The sequence below is a fragment of the Talpa europaea genome, assembly GCF_964194135.1.
Source record: "Talpa europaea genome assembly, chromosome: 3".
Lineage (NCBI taxonomy): Eukaryota > Metazoa > Chordata > Mammalia > Eulipotyphla > Talpidae > Talpa > Talpa europaea.
The window spans coordinates 106,307,202-106,326,186 of record NC_140069.1 but is presented as its reverse complement, the minus strand read 5'-3'; the positions used below and the strand labels follow the sequence as shown (position 1 = coordinate 106,326,186).

Sequence of the window (18,985 nt, the reverse complement as noted above, 5' to 3'; positions counted from 1 at the left end):
GATTAAGGATGTAAGGCTACTAAAAATGAAGGTTGTTGCTTATGAAATTAAAAATCTACGTCAGGTCAGCTAAGTTAGAACAATTATAGGGCCTACCCTGGTGGCGCAGGTGGTTGAACACCGCGCTGTGAAGCTGTCCGCAGCCTCTGCAGTGCTGGTTCGATCCCGGCCAGCCGGTGAGGGACCTCTCCCGTCACGCCAGCTGCTCCCCTCAGCAGTATATTTCGTCAGTCTGCCTGTTCTGTTCCCCACTCTGTCTGTGGTGAATCCTCTCACCCTCCTGCACATCTGGCCTACACCCTGGTTCTTATAGGAATAAATAAATAAATCTAAAAAAAAAAAACCCCCACAATTATAACAACACAGTAATAAGTGCTATAATGTGGGCAATCATAGAAGGATGGCTGTCAGAACAAAAAAGGAATGTTTCGTTCCATCCTGAAATCATATCCTAAAAGACTAGTAGGCATCTAATTAGAAATGTGGATAGGTGCTGGAGAATATGGGTCTCAAGCAGTGTAGCTGGTGACAGGTCCCAAAACATGAGGAGATTATGATTCTTAGTGGAAACTGCAAATAGTTCGATATAATTCAGTTTTCAATATCTTGGAGCCACAATGTAGGAAAGTTAGGAAAAATATCACAAAGAACTTTTTTGGCCAAGTTAAGAAACTCTGATTAGACTTCATCTGTTAGGTTATGGAGAGCATTAAAAAATTTGAAGGAGAATGCACAACCACATTAATTTACGTGTAAAGTCATTCATATTTTACAAAATTACCAATAACAAGAATATTGAGGATAAACTAGAGGAGAGATTGGAACTGGTGATAACAGCCCAGGGAGAATTTAGAACCTAACTAAATAAAGATAGAAGTAATAGTGATGAAAAATGTTAACATGCTACTGTCCATTTACTTAGCAACTAAGCTATATGTGGCTACTGAACACTTGAAATGTAGCTAGTCTGAATTGAGATGTGCTGGGAGTGTAAAATACATGCCAAATATGAAGACTTATGGAAAAAAAGAAAAAAAAATCTTTATTATATAGACTGCATGTTGAAATAAAATTTTATATATATTTAAAATATAATACTAAAATTAATTTCAATTTTTATGTGGTTTCTAATATGCTTAATCTAAGTTACTTACATGGCTTGCACTGATTTCTACTGGACAATGTGGAGTTAGATATTAATGAGTTAGATATGATTAAGAATCATATTCCTGAATTTTCACTTGAGCAACTGGATTAATGGTGGTGTCAATTGTTAAATACAGAAATAATATGAGTTTAAGATGCTAACTGAACTTTAAGGAGACATATGCCCAGTAGACAGCTGTATATATAAAAGACAAGTTCTAGAAACATCTAGGTTAGGCAGATTATTAACATTTTTAGGTCATCAACATTTAAATGGTATCAAGGCCATGGGTTTGAATCCAAATACAGTATATCAAGTAGTAAGAAGGTTAGAATGAACATCAACATCCCACCACAATTAACACAAAATTAGGAATAGGTAAAAGAGAAGAATGAAAAAGAGTAGTTCATAAAATCAGTTCAAGGAGGTGAACTGTAGTGGTGTCCTTCAAAAAGTTGTCAACTATAACAAATGCTCTGGAGTAATCATGTACTCAAGTACATAAGCAGTAAATAACTACAGGCTGCAAGGCAAACAACTCTTTTTAAATACTTATCTGTAAAAAGAGCAGTAAGATAGCATTTAAAGGATAACCAAGGTCAAAGAGTGAAAAAAAAATTTTAAAGGCAATACTTACACTTGTTTAAATGCTAACAGAAAATTAGACAAGAGGCTGAGGAAAGATAAATCGTGTATCAATTAGACTCATTATTTATAAAACACTCCACCTAAAAACAGCAAAATATACTCTTCTCAAATGCAAATGGCATGTTCTCCATGACAGATCATGTTAGACCACAAAATAAGTCTCATTTTAAAGGGCTGAAAGCAGTCATCCATTATAGATGTTCTTCATCCATCAAATTTTTAAATTAGAAATGAATGACAGAAATTTGGAAATTTCACACATCTGTGAAAGTTAAACACTACACTTTTCACCAATGAGCAAAAGAAGAAATCACAAAGGAAAGCAGAATATACGTGAGATGAATGAAAAGTAAAACACAACACCAAAATACAATGCATGCAGCTAACCCAGTGCTTAGAAGTAAAATTATAGCTATAATGCCTATGTTAAAAAGAAAGGAAAGATGTCTCAAACCAATTACCTAACTTTACCACAAAAAAGAGCAACTTAAATACAAAGCAAATAAATATATGGGAATAATAAAAATTAGACTAGAAATAAATACATAACGCAAAATAAGAAAAATTAACAAACCATAAGGCTCTTTACGAGAGAGATCAAAAAATTTGAAAAGCCTTGGCTTAAATGACCAACAAAAACTAGAATACTAAAATTCAGGAACGAAAGAGGAAGCAAACTACACTCAGGATTGAAAGAGGGGTAAACTTAGAGAAACATAAAGATTATAAGGAAACCTACAAACAACTGCATGCTAACAATAGCCTCAGAGGTGGCAAATAAGCACATAAGATCCTCGACATCACAAGTCATTAAGAAAAATGTAAATTAAAATCACAAGATTAGCTAACAATTTCTGACAAATTCATTAGACTGTAAAGGAAAATTATAGAGGAAAATCTGTCAAGATTTCCAGAAATAGGGCCTCCCTGGTGGCGCAAGGGGTTAAGATGCAACCTATGAAGCTATCCACACCCATTACAGCATGAGTTTGATCCCCGGCCAGGGAGCTGACCCACGTGGAGTAGCAGACCTCTCCTGATTCACCTGCTGTACCCCTCAGCAGTGTATTTCAGTCAATCCGCCTGTTCTGGTCTCCAGTCTGTCTCTGGTGAATCCTCTCCCCCCCCCAACTTTGGCCTGTACCCTAATTCTTGTATGTATAAATAAATAAATCTTTTAAAAAAAAGAGATTTCCAGAAATAAAAGCTAGAATACTAACAAAAGGAGTAGCTGGTTAATTGTATGTCAACTTCAGCAAAAATACACCATAAGGATTCATTCTTAATTAGGCATAGGTAACATTCTTTAATAATTAATAAAAACATAAAAGAGATGCTTGTCAAACCTGAGGATGATAAAAGCTGAGAAAGGCAACAAGTATTTTATACGGCACACTGGGAAACCAAATGAAATTTAATGTGGAAATGTGGATCCAAATCACATGCTTTTCCCCCAACCTTAAAACTGAATCCGAAAGTCAGAAGTGAGAGAGAGAACATTTTATTTCACCCAGTGAACGAGCTATTCTAATATTTTTTAAGTGCTGAATAACCAGGTACAACAATAGCTGCACAGGAAGAAAGGGTTAAGAAATTATTAATTATATTAGTTAACAATGTATGTTATTAAGAAACAATAAAAAATTAGTTAACAATACACATCATTAAGAAAATTAAGTGGCCCTCAAAGGTAACTTCAGACCTAACAGACATATTGCATGTAAGATGACAAAAGATAGACTTATTCTGATCTGTAATTTTAAGGTAACAGGATCTTCAGTTCCTGGTGTCATCAGGGATATGTAACAAGCTCAAAGGAAGTAAAAAGAATGGCTAGAGGGATATCATCCCCTGCCATGTAAACATTGTTAAAGGAATTGAAACAACTAAAATTCTCTACAAAAGATTCAAAGATCTGAGCGCTGTTCATTAGAAATTAACACAAGCCATACATGTAATTTTAAGTTTTCTATTACCCACATTTAAAAAAGCTAAAAGAAGTAAATTTAATCATAATTTCTTTAATTCAATATATCCAAAATATTATTTCAACATGCAACTAATGTCAAATTAACCAGGTATTTTATATTTTTCTCAAAGGCTCTTCAAATCCTCTGCTTTATCCTTATTCCAAAGCTCAAAGGCCATATGAGGACACAGTGAGAAGGTGGATGACTACAAGCCAGTAAGAGCCCTCACCAGAAACCAAACGTGTTGGCATCCTTGATTTTGGGCTTCTAGTCTCCAGAACTGTGAGAAAATAAATGTCTATTGTTTTAGCCACCCAATCTGTGGTATTCTGTTATGGCAGCCCTTGTAGATTAAAATAGTTCCTGAGAAAGCACAACTTTTAAAAATATATATTACAATTCAAATTATATTACTGTTGAAGTTCTTAATAAATTATAAATGTTCCTGCATGCTTATAAACTTACTCTATAACCAAAGATTTGAAAAGCTACCTTGCCTAGCTATTCAAGTAACCAAAACAATTTGATACCTTAAAGTTCTAATTTTATCCACAGCCAAGGTCTTCAATATATATTTATATTTCATTATAAAAACAGCACTCTACTCGAGATAAGTACTAATTACAATAAAGCTAGAAATCAGCAGTGGAATGAGAAAAGCATGCCACACACAGAAATACCACCGCGCCAAAAATATTTGTAATATCTATACTAAACATAAACAGTAACTGACATCATAAAACAACAACAACAAAAACCTGACAGTGCTTGTCATCTACTAAAGGAATAGTCTTAAAAGACTTAAAGAGTAAAGAGTAGTGCACTCTTAAAGATAGACACAAGTTGAGAAACGGAATCAAGAACTCAGATAATTGGCAAGTTTCCCCAGAATGAGCAGTTGTGGGCCAGGCTTTTCTTAGTTGATGGAAGAGACTTCATGTTAAGGAGGAAGGGCAGAAGTGGAAGCAAAAATACAAAGCATGCTTCAATCTGAACAGAGGGAAAAAGGCAAATCAAAGAGTCCCTAAAATAACTGCATATATTATTTTTAATGAAATATAAAAAAAATCATAAGGCAGTATAAGTATAATTAGAAATCTGGATTCTGCTGTAATTTAGAGCCGTAGCTTTTAGGATAACATCTTTATGAGGTTTTTGTAAGGTATATACGAAATATCTGGTACTTCAAATACAGTCAGTATTTGTGGCTGTGCAATAAATGACAGCTATTATTAAGAAATCTGGGCTTTGTTAGTGCAGATAAATTATTCTCGAACCTGGCTAGGATCAGAAGCATCTGGGAAGCTCGATAAAGGGAAATATCTAGGCTCCAGTCAAGAAGTAGGGAAGTAAACTCTTGAGATAGGACCCAGGAAATGTAATATGAACCTTATCAGCCTATACTATAAAATAGAAAGATATTTTACTTATTTTTTTAAAGATTTATTTATTTATGCATACAAGAACTAGGGTACAGGCCAGAGATGTGGGAGATGAGAGGATTCACCCGATACAGAGCAGGGAGCAGAACAGGCAGGCAGACTGAAGTACACTGCTGAGGGGAGCAGCTGGGGAGACAGGAGCAGTCTGCTGCGCCATGTGGGTAGCTCCCTGTATGGCCGGGGATCAAATTCCTGCTGCAGAGGCTGCGGACAGCTTCACAGCACTGTGCTTAAACCCTTGCACCACTTCCTTTGTACTTTGCGGTTAGATTCTAATCTGTTAAATGGAGTTCACTCACAACCAACTTTACTTAGAATACCCATCCTTCAATTTAAAAAGCAATGGGACCTCCCAAAGCTACCCAAAATCTTCAATACAGATTCAAATAACACATGTTTCCATTAAGCAAAAACTCCTATCCTTTTAATGCTGGCCAGTACTAATGTTGATAGTGCATTTATTTCATGTAACATGCTGTATTTGTATGTTTGTAGTATTATCTAGGCTTTTCCCCCATACTGACCAAATATTTAACGTTCAAAAGAATAAGGGTGCAGTGTTTCAGCAAGTCCAAGAACATTTCAAAATTTCAAAAAAGAAAAAAAGGGACATCAATGTAGTTCTATTTCTAACTGCACAACATTATGAAATAGTATTTTTGGTGGGTCCTTTGTTGCCAAAGGTAACAAAAAGTTACCTTTTTGTTCACAACTGAATTAATCATCACAACTCCTAGATGTTCTGTATTAGATCAACTTTTATATTCTAGTACAAGACCCAAGACAGGACTATCTAGGATCACCACTTTCATCCTTTGATGACAAGTTCTCATGTTTTCAAACTTAGGCTAGAATTTGTTAATTTCTTGATTTACCCTTCTCAGCAAACAGTAAATAGACAAGGTGTTCTCTGCTCAATGAGGACATATTTTGTTTGGGAGCTCTTTTCTATTTGCACATTATTTTATACAGTCATACAACAGGAATCATTTCTATTTATATTTATTCCCTTTTCATTCAGTATATCAACTACACAAAATATAGCTTGAAACCAGATATGGAAATCTAACTCAATACTTAACTTTAAAATGCAGGCCTTCAAGAAAGAAATGAACCAGGAAAATTAAAAAAATAGCAACTAAAACGAAGATTTGTAACAGCAAACTGGACAGCTACAAACATCAAGGACAGATGATAGGTGCATCCATGAGAGCAGAAAATAATGAAAACTATAGTTGAAAAACAAAAGCAACCCTCAAATCACATTATTTGTCACAATACAAAACCAAGTATTTTTGAGGATGATTTTATCTAGTCCCCTTCTTTTAAAATCTTTCAGTATACCATATATTAGTGAAAGTATATATAACAAGTATCTCTCTTCAATAATAAAAGAAATGCAAACAAAAACAAGTTTAAGATACCAGGTTAACAAATACTCTAGGAAAATAAGTGGTGAAAACAGAAAAGTTTATTAAATATATTCTTTAATTTCCTATTTATAATTCTGAAATACTGAAATTAAGAACTATCTCAAAATAATAAAATAGGTAATTTATGGCATCAACACTGATCACAAAAATACATACTTAAAATAACTTGCATATAAATTTATATACCAAAAACCACATTTAACTAAACGAATAATATCTTACTTTTAAGAGTGTACAAAGTACCTTGACATATACTACCTCACAATATATAATTCACACTGGAGGTTCTCACTCAACCTTGGGTGGTCACCAGAATTACCAAAAAATACTTAAAATGCAAATTTGAGTCCCACCTGGCACTTAACTGAATTAATGAGTCTCTAAGTGTGTTAAACTTTGTAAGTGTTTTCAATGCTTGACCAGGATTAAGAACCACTAACCACTAATATGCCACTAATTACAACCAGGAAAAAATATGTGTAATTAAGGAAGAATACAGATTAAACTGCACATATTGAAATATTTTTTCTTCCCTGTTAATTTGCTTAAACAAAAGGAATTAAGAATATCTATTAAACTTTTAAAAATTAAAAATGGTTTAAAATGTTAATGCTGGAAGGTATATTAGTTACTGAAAAAATTTTACTTGTATAGATCACCTCACATTACAGAAAGCTACATGTAACAAATGAGGTGGCATACTGGTTATTATAATAATAGCATAAACAGAAAGCAAAAAGATAAAATTACTATAAGGACACCATATCTTACACAAATAATGACCTCACTCAAGATATTTACTGTACTCTTTAAAATTGATTGACAATATACACCACACTCTTCCTCAAAAAGAAAGCTCTCAGATTACAAGGGAATGGTCAATTGGACTAAGGATACAAAATGTCATTCCTGTAAAGAAACACTAGCACAACCCTTGGTTTGAAATAGCTACTGCTGTGAAATGTACCACCAGAAATTTAAAATAAGCAAACATTTCAATACTACTCAAGAAATTGGTGACCTCAATCTAACTTTAGGGGATGTGGAAATTTTATTCAAATTTCCTTCAATTCTGCTCACCAAACCACAAATATCAAGTCTTACAGTACCAACAAATTTACTGACCACGCTACAGTATATAGTTTTTGTTCAATATAGCAGATTCACTTACTGAACATAGAAATTCAGATTTAAAAACCCATAAAAATTCAAAGCACAAATAATAAATTTACAATAATCTTAAAATGCTTCTATTATTAGATGTACCTTCTAATATTGAGATTCTACCAGACATGCCCTCAAAGATGTCCTCCAGTCCTCTCAATTTCATGTTTTAAAATATCTATTTCAAGGAATGACTCCTATTCATTATCCATTTACTCAACATCTTGAACTCAGTAAGGTCAGAAACTCTGGATTCACTACTCACCATCAATATGTTCTCACATACCCACTCATACATATCTTACAACCATTCCCTATATTTTAGGCCAAAACTGTCATTGCCCTAGTTCTGTCTTTCATCTGTAAATCCTAATACTGCTACATCAACCTCCCTAAACTCACTGAACCCTCCTTGGTGCTTCTATCTAGTCTTACTAGAATTATAAATGCACAATTCTCATGGTTACCACCCTTCTTTTAAAAATCTTTCAATAAAGATTTTTTTAGGGGGCTACCTGGTGGTGCAAGGGGTTAAGTACCATACTATGAAGCAATCCCCAGCCTCTGCAGCACAAGTTCAAACCCCAGCTGGCCAGGGAGCAACACACATGGCACAGCAGACCTCTCCTGACTTGACCGCTGCTCCCCTCAGCAGTGTATTTCAGTCAGTCTGCCTGTTCTGTTCCCCATTCTGTCTCTGGTGAATCCTCTCACCCCCCGCATCTCTGGCCTATACCCCAGCTCTTGTATAAATCTAAATAAATAAATAAATAGATCTCTAAATAAATATATAAATATAATAAATAAATAAATCTCTAAAAAAAAAAAGATTTTTTTTTTGACCTCTAAAGCAGCACATCACGATCTCTGCTTACTTCTCTAGCCTCATATCCAGATACTAGTATGATTTCTTAGCCTAGAATAAGTATCCTTCCTCTTTCTCCTCCTCTGAATAATCATTCCTAGCCATATTTAAAGATTTGCCCTTCCCAGTTTGAATAAACTGTTCTGTACTCACACAGTATATATACCTTTAAATCAAACCACAGATGACTTCCTGAACAAATGCCAGATCAGAAACACAAAAGTGAAAACAGTCCTTGACTTTATGAAACTTACAACTGACGCAGATAAGTAAACAGTCAATTGTCTTACAGTCTGACAATTTAAAAAAGCTATTATCTGAGTGCTTGTTAGAGTACTTAGGCAAAAGGAGTACAAACTTAGGCATAGAGTACAAATCACACTAGAGATCTGTCACATATTATTTCATTTAATTGTCTAATAAATAGCTTCATGATTCCCACTTTGCAGAGGAGGAAACTGAAAAATTTTGATTATCTGCCCAAGGTTCAGTTAAGCTTTAGACTTGGTATGTGAAACCAGGCGTAACTTCAGAACTTAATCTCTTAATCAGCCATGCCTCTCTACTGTCACAGCATTTAACTCAGTTTCCCATGTACCCAACATACAGTAGGCAAGAAAAACATGTTTTGTTAAATGAATGAACCTGAGTGTTGAAGTCATAAGCTAGTAATGACTTAACATTTATACTATCGTTTTAACTGATACTGTCTTGTGTTAAAGAGTTCAAAAGCACTTAGATACACATGTAAAATGATCACTGTCCCAAATTACTGATCATGTCATAGTTTATAATAGCAAAATATTGGAAATAAACATCTATTATAAAGTGACAGTTTAAACTGCTATCAGTTAAAGCGACTGATTAAACAAATCAGACTAACCATATTATAAAGCTGTGTGAAAGAATCCTCACACAGAGATGGAATAATATGATACATTAAGTGGGTGTGGAGTTAAGGTGAGGAAGGAGAGATATATAAATATATGTAGATATATGACGCCACCATGAGTGGGACACAACAGATATATTTTTTGTCTGTACATGCAAAAATTATCCTCAGAAGAACATGGTAAGAATCTGTTAACATTACCTTGCCTGAAAAGTAGGAAAATGAGTGACTAAAGAGATTTTACTACATAACCTCTTTGAAACCTTTTGAATTTTGAACTACATCCCCCAAAATAAGCATAAAGCACTTTCATAAGTGCATAGGGCAACAGCTATAGCTTTCTTGATTGCTACTACTTTGCAGTGTCTGACATTTGTTGCAGTCAAATATTTGTTACATCAATAAAGTTTACAAAAATCTCAAATTATCATGGCAGAGACATTTTAAATTAAACATACTTTAGAAAGAAAGTAAAACTGTAAGAAATGGTTTTGTTAAAAAAAAAAAACAACAACAAAAAAACAGGGACATATCCCAGAACTACTGTTTATCTAGTAGTCCCTGAGAAACTACTAGAATCTGTATTCTTTTAAAAACACCAAGATAATCACTTAACTATTCTTTCATATTTTCTTCACATTTCAAATATTTCATAATAAATATAGAAAAAAGAATTTAAAAAGCAACCCAGAAAAAAAACTTTAAATGAGTCAACTGTGTGTGAATTCTATTTCTATTAGTGTATTTAAAAAAACAACAACAAATCTATGGATATTTACAAATCAGATTAGTGCTTACCCAGAACAACAGGGGAAATAACAAGAGAGTGTTATAGAATTGTTCTGTATTTTTATGGGAATAAAAGCTACAAGGTTTATATTTTGCCAAAATTAAGTGAACTAAATTAAAATCTGTGCATTTTATTGTATATCAGCTATACCTAAATACAGTTATTTAACTTGGAAGGCACCTGGAAACAGATTCCTAGGTCCCTCCCCTCCCAGAAATTGAATATGGTGTGAATCAACTATTCAGCACTTTTAACAAGAGACCTAGGTTGATATTCATGCATTAAGTTCATCAATTATGCTCTGAAAAATACTGTCCTGGCATAATGTATGTCTAGTAATTACTAATTATATGTTTACAAAAATACATTAATCAAATGTACTTATTTAACTTCAAAAGCACATAAATCAAATTTATAACAACAAAAAAAGCTGCCTACATAATTGTGATTCCCAAGTTTGGTAAACATTATTAAGTAGCAGGAGTTCTAAGAGGAAGAATTACGGACTAAATCGGGAAGGAAAACTTTTCCTGGGCCTCCCTGGTGGCGCAAGGGGTGAAGACACAACCTATGGAGCTGTCCGCAGCCACTGAAGCATGAGTTCGATCCCCAGCCAGGGAGCAACCCACATGGCGCAGCAAACCTCTCCTGACTCGCCCGCAGCTCCACTCAGCAGTGTATTTCAGTCATTCTGATTGTTCTGTTCCCCACTCTGTCTCTGGTGAATCCTCTCACCCCCCCCCACACACACACCTGTGGCCTGTACCCCAGTACTTGTATGCATAAATAAATAAGGAAAAAAAAAGAAAAGAAAATTTTTTCCATCTCCTGAAATTCAATAGCCCCCAACATGTAGCGCAGTGGTTATCAATCTGGGGCAGTTTTGCCCCAACAAGACATTTGGCAATGTCTGCAGACATTTTTTTCATTAAGACAACTTGGGAGGGAAATGCTGCTGGTACCTAGCAGGTAGAAGCCAAGGATGCTGGAAAACATGCTACCTGCACAGGACAGTCCCTCAAGGAACTATATAAAGCTCCGAACTGAAAAGATGCCAAGAATAAGAAACCCTCACCTCCAGCCTCACCTCTCAAACGAAATTACCAAAGTACTCAGATGTGGCCCCAGAACTAAACAAAACAACAGAATTAACAAATTACATCTTTGGGAGAGTTGGTTTAACTTACAGATTGCTGAGAAAGGAGAAAGGGATCATCTTTGTATTGTTTATAATGCAGACAATATAGATAAAATGCATGTCATGTGAATATCTTATCCAAAAAAAAAAAAAAAGGTTGAAAATAATGTTGGCAGGATATTTATTCACTCTTCTCTACCTCCAAAGTAGTTTTGAAGTTAAGAAACACTTGCAGCTATAAAGTACAGAAATTTTAGTATGTTTGGCAAGACCTCATCTTTAGCTACTTTCACTAAGATTTCTGTACAGTACCAGGGTCAACCCCAGTACAATTCAAAGTATAGTCTGTGGACTGGTGAGCCAATCTGAATTATTCACCAGTTTATATTAGAGAAGTATAGAAATTGAGAGCATTAGAAATGGAAATTTTTATAGTGGTGTAATTTTATATCTATTGGGTCTATTAGGGCTTGTATGTTGCTTTTTTATTTCATCTTCATTTTTTAAAATTTTGCACTTTACAATGCAAAACACTTAGCAAGTTACAATGGTATCAGCCAACAATGAACTGGAGTAAACATTTTTAAAAAGAAAAGGTCCTTTATCAGTTAGAGAAGCAAAAACTTAACCTATCCAAACTGACACATCTAATAAGCGACAAAGTAAGAATGTGAACCCATGTCTAACACCAAAGCCCATATTCTTATTTATTATACATCTTATTTATTATACATTTATTATACATTTATTATACATCTGTTGTTATTAAGACTTTGATCTCAAGCCCCTATGTGTAAAATCTCTTATCTCTGGAAAGCTTGATGACACCAGGTACAAACCACAACGACTTTTTGTGTGTCTGATCTATGACCTTCAACACTGAAAGCAAGCCAACCTGCCTCCTTGGCCCTTTTGCCTCCTTCCACCAGGTTCCCGCTCAAAACTTGGCTCTCTTGATCTCTGCTGATGCAAAAGGCCAAGACCAAAAAAAAAAAAAAAAATCCCCAAGTCTAGGGCAGAATGAATGACTGATAACTATATATTTTTGGGACCCACCCTGGTTTCTATCTGACTTTAGGAGATGACCTCCTCTCAAGCAGGAATAGGTCTCCAAGCTCTCTAATCACCCTAACTTTAGGAAGTACAGAATACATGAATTCAAAATAAGAAAAAAGCGATATGGACTTAATAGCAGTTAAAGTATTCTTTTCCTCACACCAAGACCTCCAAACTTTACCATAAGGTTTAATGAATTGGCCTTGATGAAGTCTTACCTTAGTCATACCTTTCATATCCTCCAAGTATTTTTAGAAATGTTTTTTGTAATTCCGTAATAAAAAAGAAATGTCAGATCCCATCCTAAGACACAACATTTAAAAATGAAAATTCCCTCCCCCCCAAAAATTTGTATTAAGTCCAACATATGCTATTTTCTATTTCTTGCGTATTTAAAAAAAACTATTAGTAGAAATCCACAAAATTGATTTTTAAATCAACTTGCAGTCTGCAAAACATGGCTATAGAGACCAACAATCTACATTTGAGTATGCTCTCATCTGATAAGCCATACTCATAATCATGCCATGTTAAAATTCCACTCTTGAAAACACTCTTCACCAGTTTCCATTGTACAATTAATCTTATGTCATCTACAGTCCAAATTTAGTAAGGGGGGAAAAGCAAACCAAAAATTGTTTTGTCTCAAAACTGAGTAAAATGCATCAATGCTCAAGCTAAAATTTTTTAAATTCTAATAAAAAACTGAAGATAGCTTTTTAGTGCAAAATGTGGAAACATGGTTCTCAACTGGTAATCTAGTCAGGTAACAACACTATTTGCAAACCCCAGAATACACTCCATAGTAAAACCATTGAATTATAAATAGTGTGAAGCCAACCTGCTCTACCACTATGTTCACTCTGACTGGTCTCATCTTCAGACTACACCCCATTATCAAGACCTAAGAAACCACAATTCTATTTTTGGGGGTGTGTGTATGAGTGTATTGTCATTGTTAACCCTCTACAATTACTCTAAGGTCAGTCAGGAGTTCTACCTTGTCTCATTAGCTCAGAAGTACTGACAAGAACTTACTGAGGGTGACTGCTACAGGAAAATGTACAAATCCAAACAAACAATTTTGTAACAAACTTCTGAAACATGATCTATTGATAACAATTCATTTGATGTAGTTGGGTTCAAATACCTTGTCTACAAATCAAAACCAGAAACCAAAATTTTTAACCAAATTAGAAATAGGTATCGTTTCTGTAAATTAAAATCGACTTAAACACAAAATAAATGTCTATGTTAGTTTTGAAGTTCAATCCTGTAAGCCTAAAATGGTATATATTTTTGTTAACTGTATTAAAAGATCCTGGTTCCATCATGTTATCCCATCAGAGTGACAAAATGCTACCATACAATCATCTATGTAGTTTCCACATTTATTTCATAGTTCCTTCCACTACCCTATCTCCACCCACTGAACAGCTGGGTGGGATGAAAGACTGTTTCCTGCCCTCCCCTCTTTGCTCCTTCCCTTGCTATTTGGAGAAATAAGGGATCCAAGCAGCACTAACTGGTTTAGTGAGTGTTTCTTTTCAGCTAAGGCACTTCAATCTATCAGGAGTCCACAAATTTCATCCGTACCTTATAACCTAATTATAACTATGAAGAGGAGCGAGGAGGGCTGACTATTCTCATCACCAGCATGTGTGTATATAAATATGTAAAACAAGCAAAGAACTTTTCAGTGTGATTCTCAAGGGCAGTCAGGAAGATACTCTCCCATTTCATCAAAGTAACAAAACCGAAAGAAATAATTCTTACAGCTGAACAATAACAATAAACTTGCAAAAATCATTTCCGTCACTGAGCGAGCGAACACCTGGACATCACAAAATCTTTCCCTACACTACGAAAACGCACATTTCAAACAGTGTGCTCTCAAAATGTAACTTAGCAAATGGAAAAGTGTTAGAAGAAACAAAAATTTCACTTATTTTCCTACTATCCACACAGTATGAAATGGAACTCGGAGTGGAAAATGTGAATTAAATGACCTTGTTCTTTTTCCAACACGTAGGGGAGGAAAGGAAATGAAAGTGCTTCTGAAAATACTGATCAATTTCCAAAAATTAATTTCCTTCAACTTCACCGGTCTGGCTCTCCAACTCCCTCCCTTTACCAGCGACCACTCCACTCCGCCCTTCCCACTCCTCTGGAGGGCGCCCTTCCCAGACCTTCTCTTTCCCATTTTTCCTAAATTTAAGCCCAAAGCAGACTCCGTATCCTCCACTCTCAAGCCTCGCCCGCCCTCCACCGGCCTTCCGGGCCGCGCCTGGGGAAAGGCCCCGAGAGAGGAACCGGCGGCGACGCCGCGGCCGGAGGGGCGCAGTCCCCGCCGCGGCCAGAGCCCGGGGCATCCTCCCTCCTCCGCGCCCGCGGCCGCCCTCGGGGGCCGGCCCACCCAGCACCTCACCCCGGCGCGCGCATCCCCGCCCTCGCCGCCAGGCCCACCCCCCACGAGGGGCTCCGCCGCGGGCACTGCCACCCGCGGGCCCGGGGCAGGATGCGGGAAGACGAGAGGACGGGGGAAGCCCGGGGCCGGGCAGAGGCGACCCCGCTCGTGCGGCTCCGGTCGGGCAGCGGAGGCCGAGGCTCACGGCCCCCCGCTCCCCAGGCCCGCCCGCCGCCGCACAGGAAATACCGCCGCCGCCGCTCCGCTCGCATTCAATTCAAACTGTCACCGCCGCCGCCTCCCCTCCCCCCGAGCCCGTCGCGCCGCGCCCCGGGCCCGCCTCGGCCCCCTCCCGAGTCCCACGCCGCTGCCCCCGCCTCGCCTCAGCGCGTTCCCCGAGCCCCGTCCGGCAGTTGCAGGGCACCTCTGCGTCCGGTGCCGCCGGCCCGAGCCGCGGCGACCCAAAGCTGAGACTCACCCATGGTGCTGCTGTTGACGCTCCTCTCCTCAGCAGCAGCGGATCTCGCACTGACCGACATCCCCTCCCCCCTCGGCGACCAGCCCGGGAGCTGCGCAGCCCGCCGATTCTCCAAAGCCGCCTACGCCGATTCCGCGGCGTAGCCGCCTGGCGTCGCAGCCCCGCTTACGCAGGCGACTGCAGGCGGACTCCTCCACTGGCTCCCTCCGAACTCCCGCTCCCTCCTCCGCCCCCCGCCTCCTCAGACGAGGCTTCCGGGCCTAGCGAACGCTGGTTCAATCTCGCGAGATTACTCTCCGCCTGCCCTCCGCCCCGCTCCATTTGGAACATGACTTCATTGGCGTCAGCGCTCTTTTACTGCTAGGGTTTAGCCGCCATGTTTGAATTGACGGGATTTGGCACCTCCGGGGTCATGAATAGCCAGGCCTCTTTGCATGTTTCTTCAACACTGCCTCTAATGTTAAATCTTTTAAGTTTATCGGTGTAAAGCCTGGGACGCAGAGAGGGAGTGGCCGATGGAGTGCGAGGGTGGGGCTTTGCCCGAATTAAGTATGGCCGCCGTCGGTGCCGCCCCGCGCAATTTCACGTCAGGTTTTGCAGTTTGGGTGCCGCGGAGTTGGCTTTAGCGCCTCTTTACGTAATTGGCGTAAGGCTAAGAGGCACCGCTGGAAGAGCCGGACTGGGAAGCTGCTCTCTGGGCGGGGACCGCGCTCACGCCTAAGCTCCTCGCTCCTGACCTGGTGGCTTTGTGAGTGAAAGTGGAGACAGATCGAGGCAGGTGTCTATGCCCCCAACCACCCCGTTTCCTCCTCAGCCTTCTTGACTCTCGGGGTGGAAGTGAGGTTAAGACCTGGGTGCCCTAATCTATCTGCCTGGCGCTGTCATTTTCTGGTGGCTTGGCACACCGGAGAGGTAGGCTGCTGCGGCTTCCACTGCGGGCTCTCCACGGTGACACCGTGTTGGCTCACCTTGTTGGTGCCAGTTTCATTGCTCGTGGAGTTCACACCCTAGTTGAGAAAATGAATAGACGCACGTAAAACTATTGGGTAACAGTTAAAGAGTAATTAGGGCTAAAATTGTGGGTGTTCTCTTACTGGAGCAGTGCTTGTGGCTGGGTCTTTGGAGCCTTTTCCAAATGCTTCCTAGTGAAAGCACCTCATTTTGCTCAGAAGAGCCCATGGCCTTTTGTATCTTTCTTGAATACAGATCGCCCTCTTCGTTGTATAATTAAAGCACACGTGCTTTCTTTCCTGTTAATCTGCATGTTAAGGAATATACATAAAATTACGGTGAGCCTGTGTAAGAATGTTTATAGCAGTGTTGTTTATATTAGTGAAACAAATGTCCATTTACAGAATGGATGAATAAGTTACATTATTCTACAAAGTGACACACACAGAATATTAAACAAGGAAATTAATGAACTAAAGCTACTGGTATTAATTTAGAGTTAATTGACAATATTGAAAGAAAGAAAAAGCAAGTTGCAGAGATAGTTTTGTAGTATACCATAAATGAAAAGTTTAAAAATAAAAAACAGATCAAAGTGTAAAATTCATACAAGGAAATAAGACATCTAAATTCCCAGTAGTGGTTACTTCCAAAGGGGAAGAGAAGAGAATGTAATAGGGAGGGTTCACTAGTATCTATAATGTTTTATTTTCTACCAAAATTAGAGTGCAGAAAATGTGACAAAATCTTAAGCTAGACAGGGGGTTCATGGATGTAAAATTATTATCTTCTATATACCTGAAATGTGTGCAAGTAAATGCTTTTTAATGAAGGAAATTTTATTTAAGAAAGCACTTTATTTTGTGTTTTGATTTGTGTCTTGACTGTTTCCTAAGTCTCCCTTTATACAGAATTGTTCATAAAGTCTATCAGATCAATCATCTGCCCATCCAACCATTTTGTTAGATTTTTGAAACTCCAAATGAGCATTTCACTTGGAGAAATTTTAATTAAACTTCTGCTTTGAAAGAAACAGTGTAGCAGGGAGTTTAAATGTGTACCATGCGAATCAGACTGCCTGGGTTCCAATCCCATTTGCCATTTATTAGCCATATATGCAAGGACAAGTTACTTGAGTTTTTGTGATTCACTTTCCTCATTTATAAGTGGGAATAAAATTTAATGGTGTTTTGTGATTGTTAAATTGGATTGTGCCAGTCCATAAGTGCTTAATAATTGTTACCTGCGTATAAGATACCTTAAAATAATAAGTTGTCCCCAATACTATCAATGTTTAATATTATATAATAGTTTATAAGGAAAAAAACCTTTGCCTATCATCTCTATTGATATTACTTCTTTGAAGGGGATCTCTTAATATAGTTGGGTATGAATATTAGTGAATAGAGGCCATGAAGAGGTGGATTTTGTATATGGAAAATGGATAAATTCATAATATAGTCTAAATTTCTATGAAAGTTGTTTATGCTGCCCTTACAAACTACGACACACAATTATAACTTCACTCCTTTTCATTGAAAATTCCATGGAAGGGTACAGGCAAAGAAATGTTGCTATCCTATAGAACTTCCTCCATAGGAGGAATACAGTCAAATATATATTTGAGTGTGCACACACACATTTTGGAATAGAGTGGAATTATTGTATTACCTTTATGATCTCTACTGTGCTGTCTGCTAAATGACACTTATTAATAAAATATGACCTAGACCTTAACCTTCTGTCTGATTCAGAAACAGAATTTTTTAAAATCTAATCTGAAATTCTAGATTGACCATGTAAATTGTTTCCACTACATATTTACAGTGTCCAACTTCAAGTGGGTCTTCAACTTTGTTAAGCAATACTTGTTTCCCTAGTTAGTCCTCTTTTCTATTTTCTACAAGAGCCACTTCAGATTTTCTCCACTGTTTTCAAACCACTTATTCTCAGCAAAAAATGGAGCACATCAGAGAGGAACTCCAACAAATTCTTGCCCCCACACTCATAAGCCTACCCATCCTTTCAAATACCACAATATCCCCTCTCCCAGATGAAACACATATTTCTACATATTCTCTGAATGCCACCTCTTTGTACCTGTTCTCTGGAGTCTTTCTCTTGCCTTCACAGGAACTACATACAATAAATTATTCAATAAACTTCTGGGTTCTATCCCTACTGTGCTGCAGTTCTCCACAAAGTCACATTTTACTTGACTTCTCATTTTACTTGACCTCTCTGCTGCTTTGGATACTAGCCACCATGGCCATCTGTGTTTATATGCCTTGATTAAGAAATGTCACTTTCCTGGTTTACTTCCTAGATCTCTGGCTTCTTTATTCTACCTGCCGGGACCTCTAACTTCTGCCAGTCACTAACTTCTGCCAGTCCACATATCCCAGAGTTGCATCCTACATTTTATTCCCATCTCACTTTTTATTCTCTCCTTTAATGATTTCATTCATTTCCATGAATTCACTTTCCATATATATATATATATATATATATATATATATATATATGCTTATGACTCCTAAATATAAATTTCCATTTCAGTTCTCTTTCCTCACTATAAATCTGCATACCTGGCTGATTCAAAAC

At 37.6% G+C, this 18,985-nt stretch overlaps 1 protein-coding gene across 1 annotated transcript in view; it reads right to left on the bottom strand.

Moving 5' to 3' along the window:
* SEPTIN7 (septin 7) overlaps positions 1-15,491 on the bottom strand; it is a gene marked incomplete at both ends in the record, with an annotated part of 80,373 nt that extends 64,882 nt beyond the window's left edge. The window contains 2 exon segments of the mRNA XM_084229908.1: position 15,431; positions 15,433-15,491. Of these exon segments, the coding sequence (XP_084086034.1) occupies position 15,431; positions 15,433-15,491 (60 nt within the window).
* Between the last annotated feature and the right edge of the window lie 3,494 nt (positions 15,492-18,985).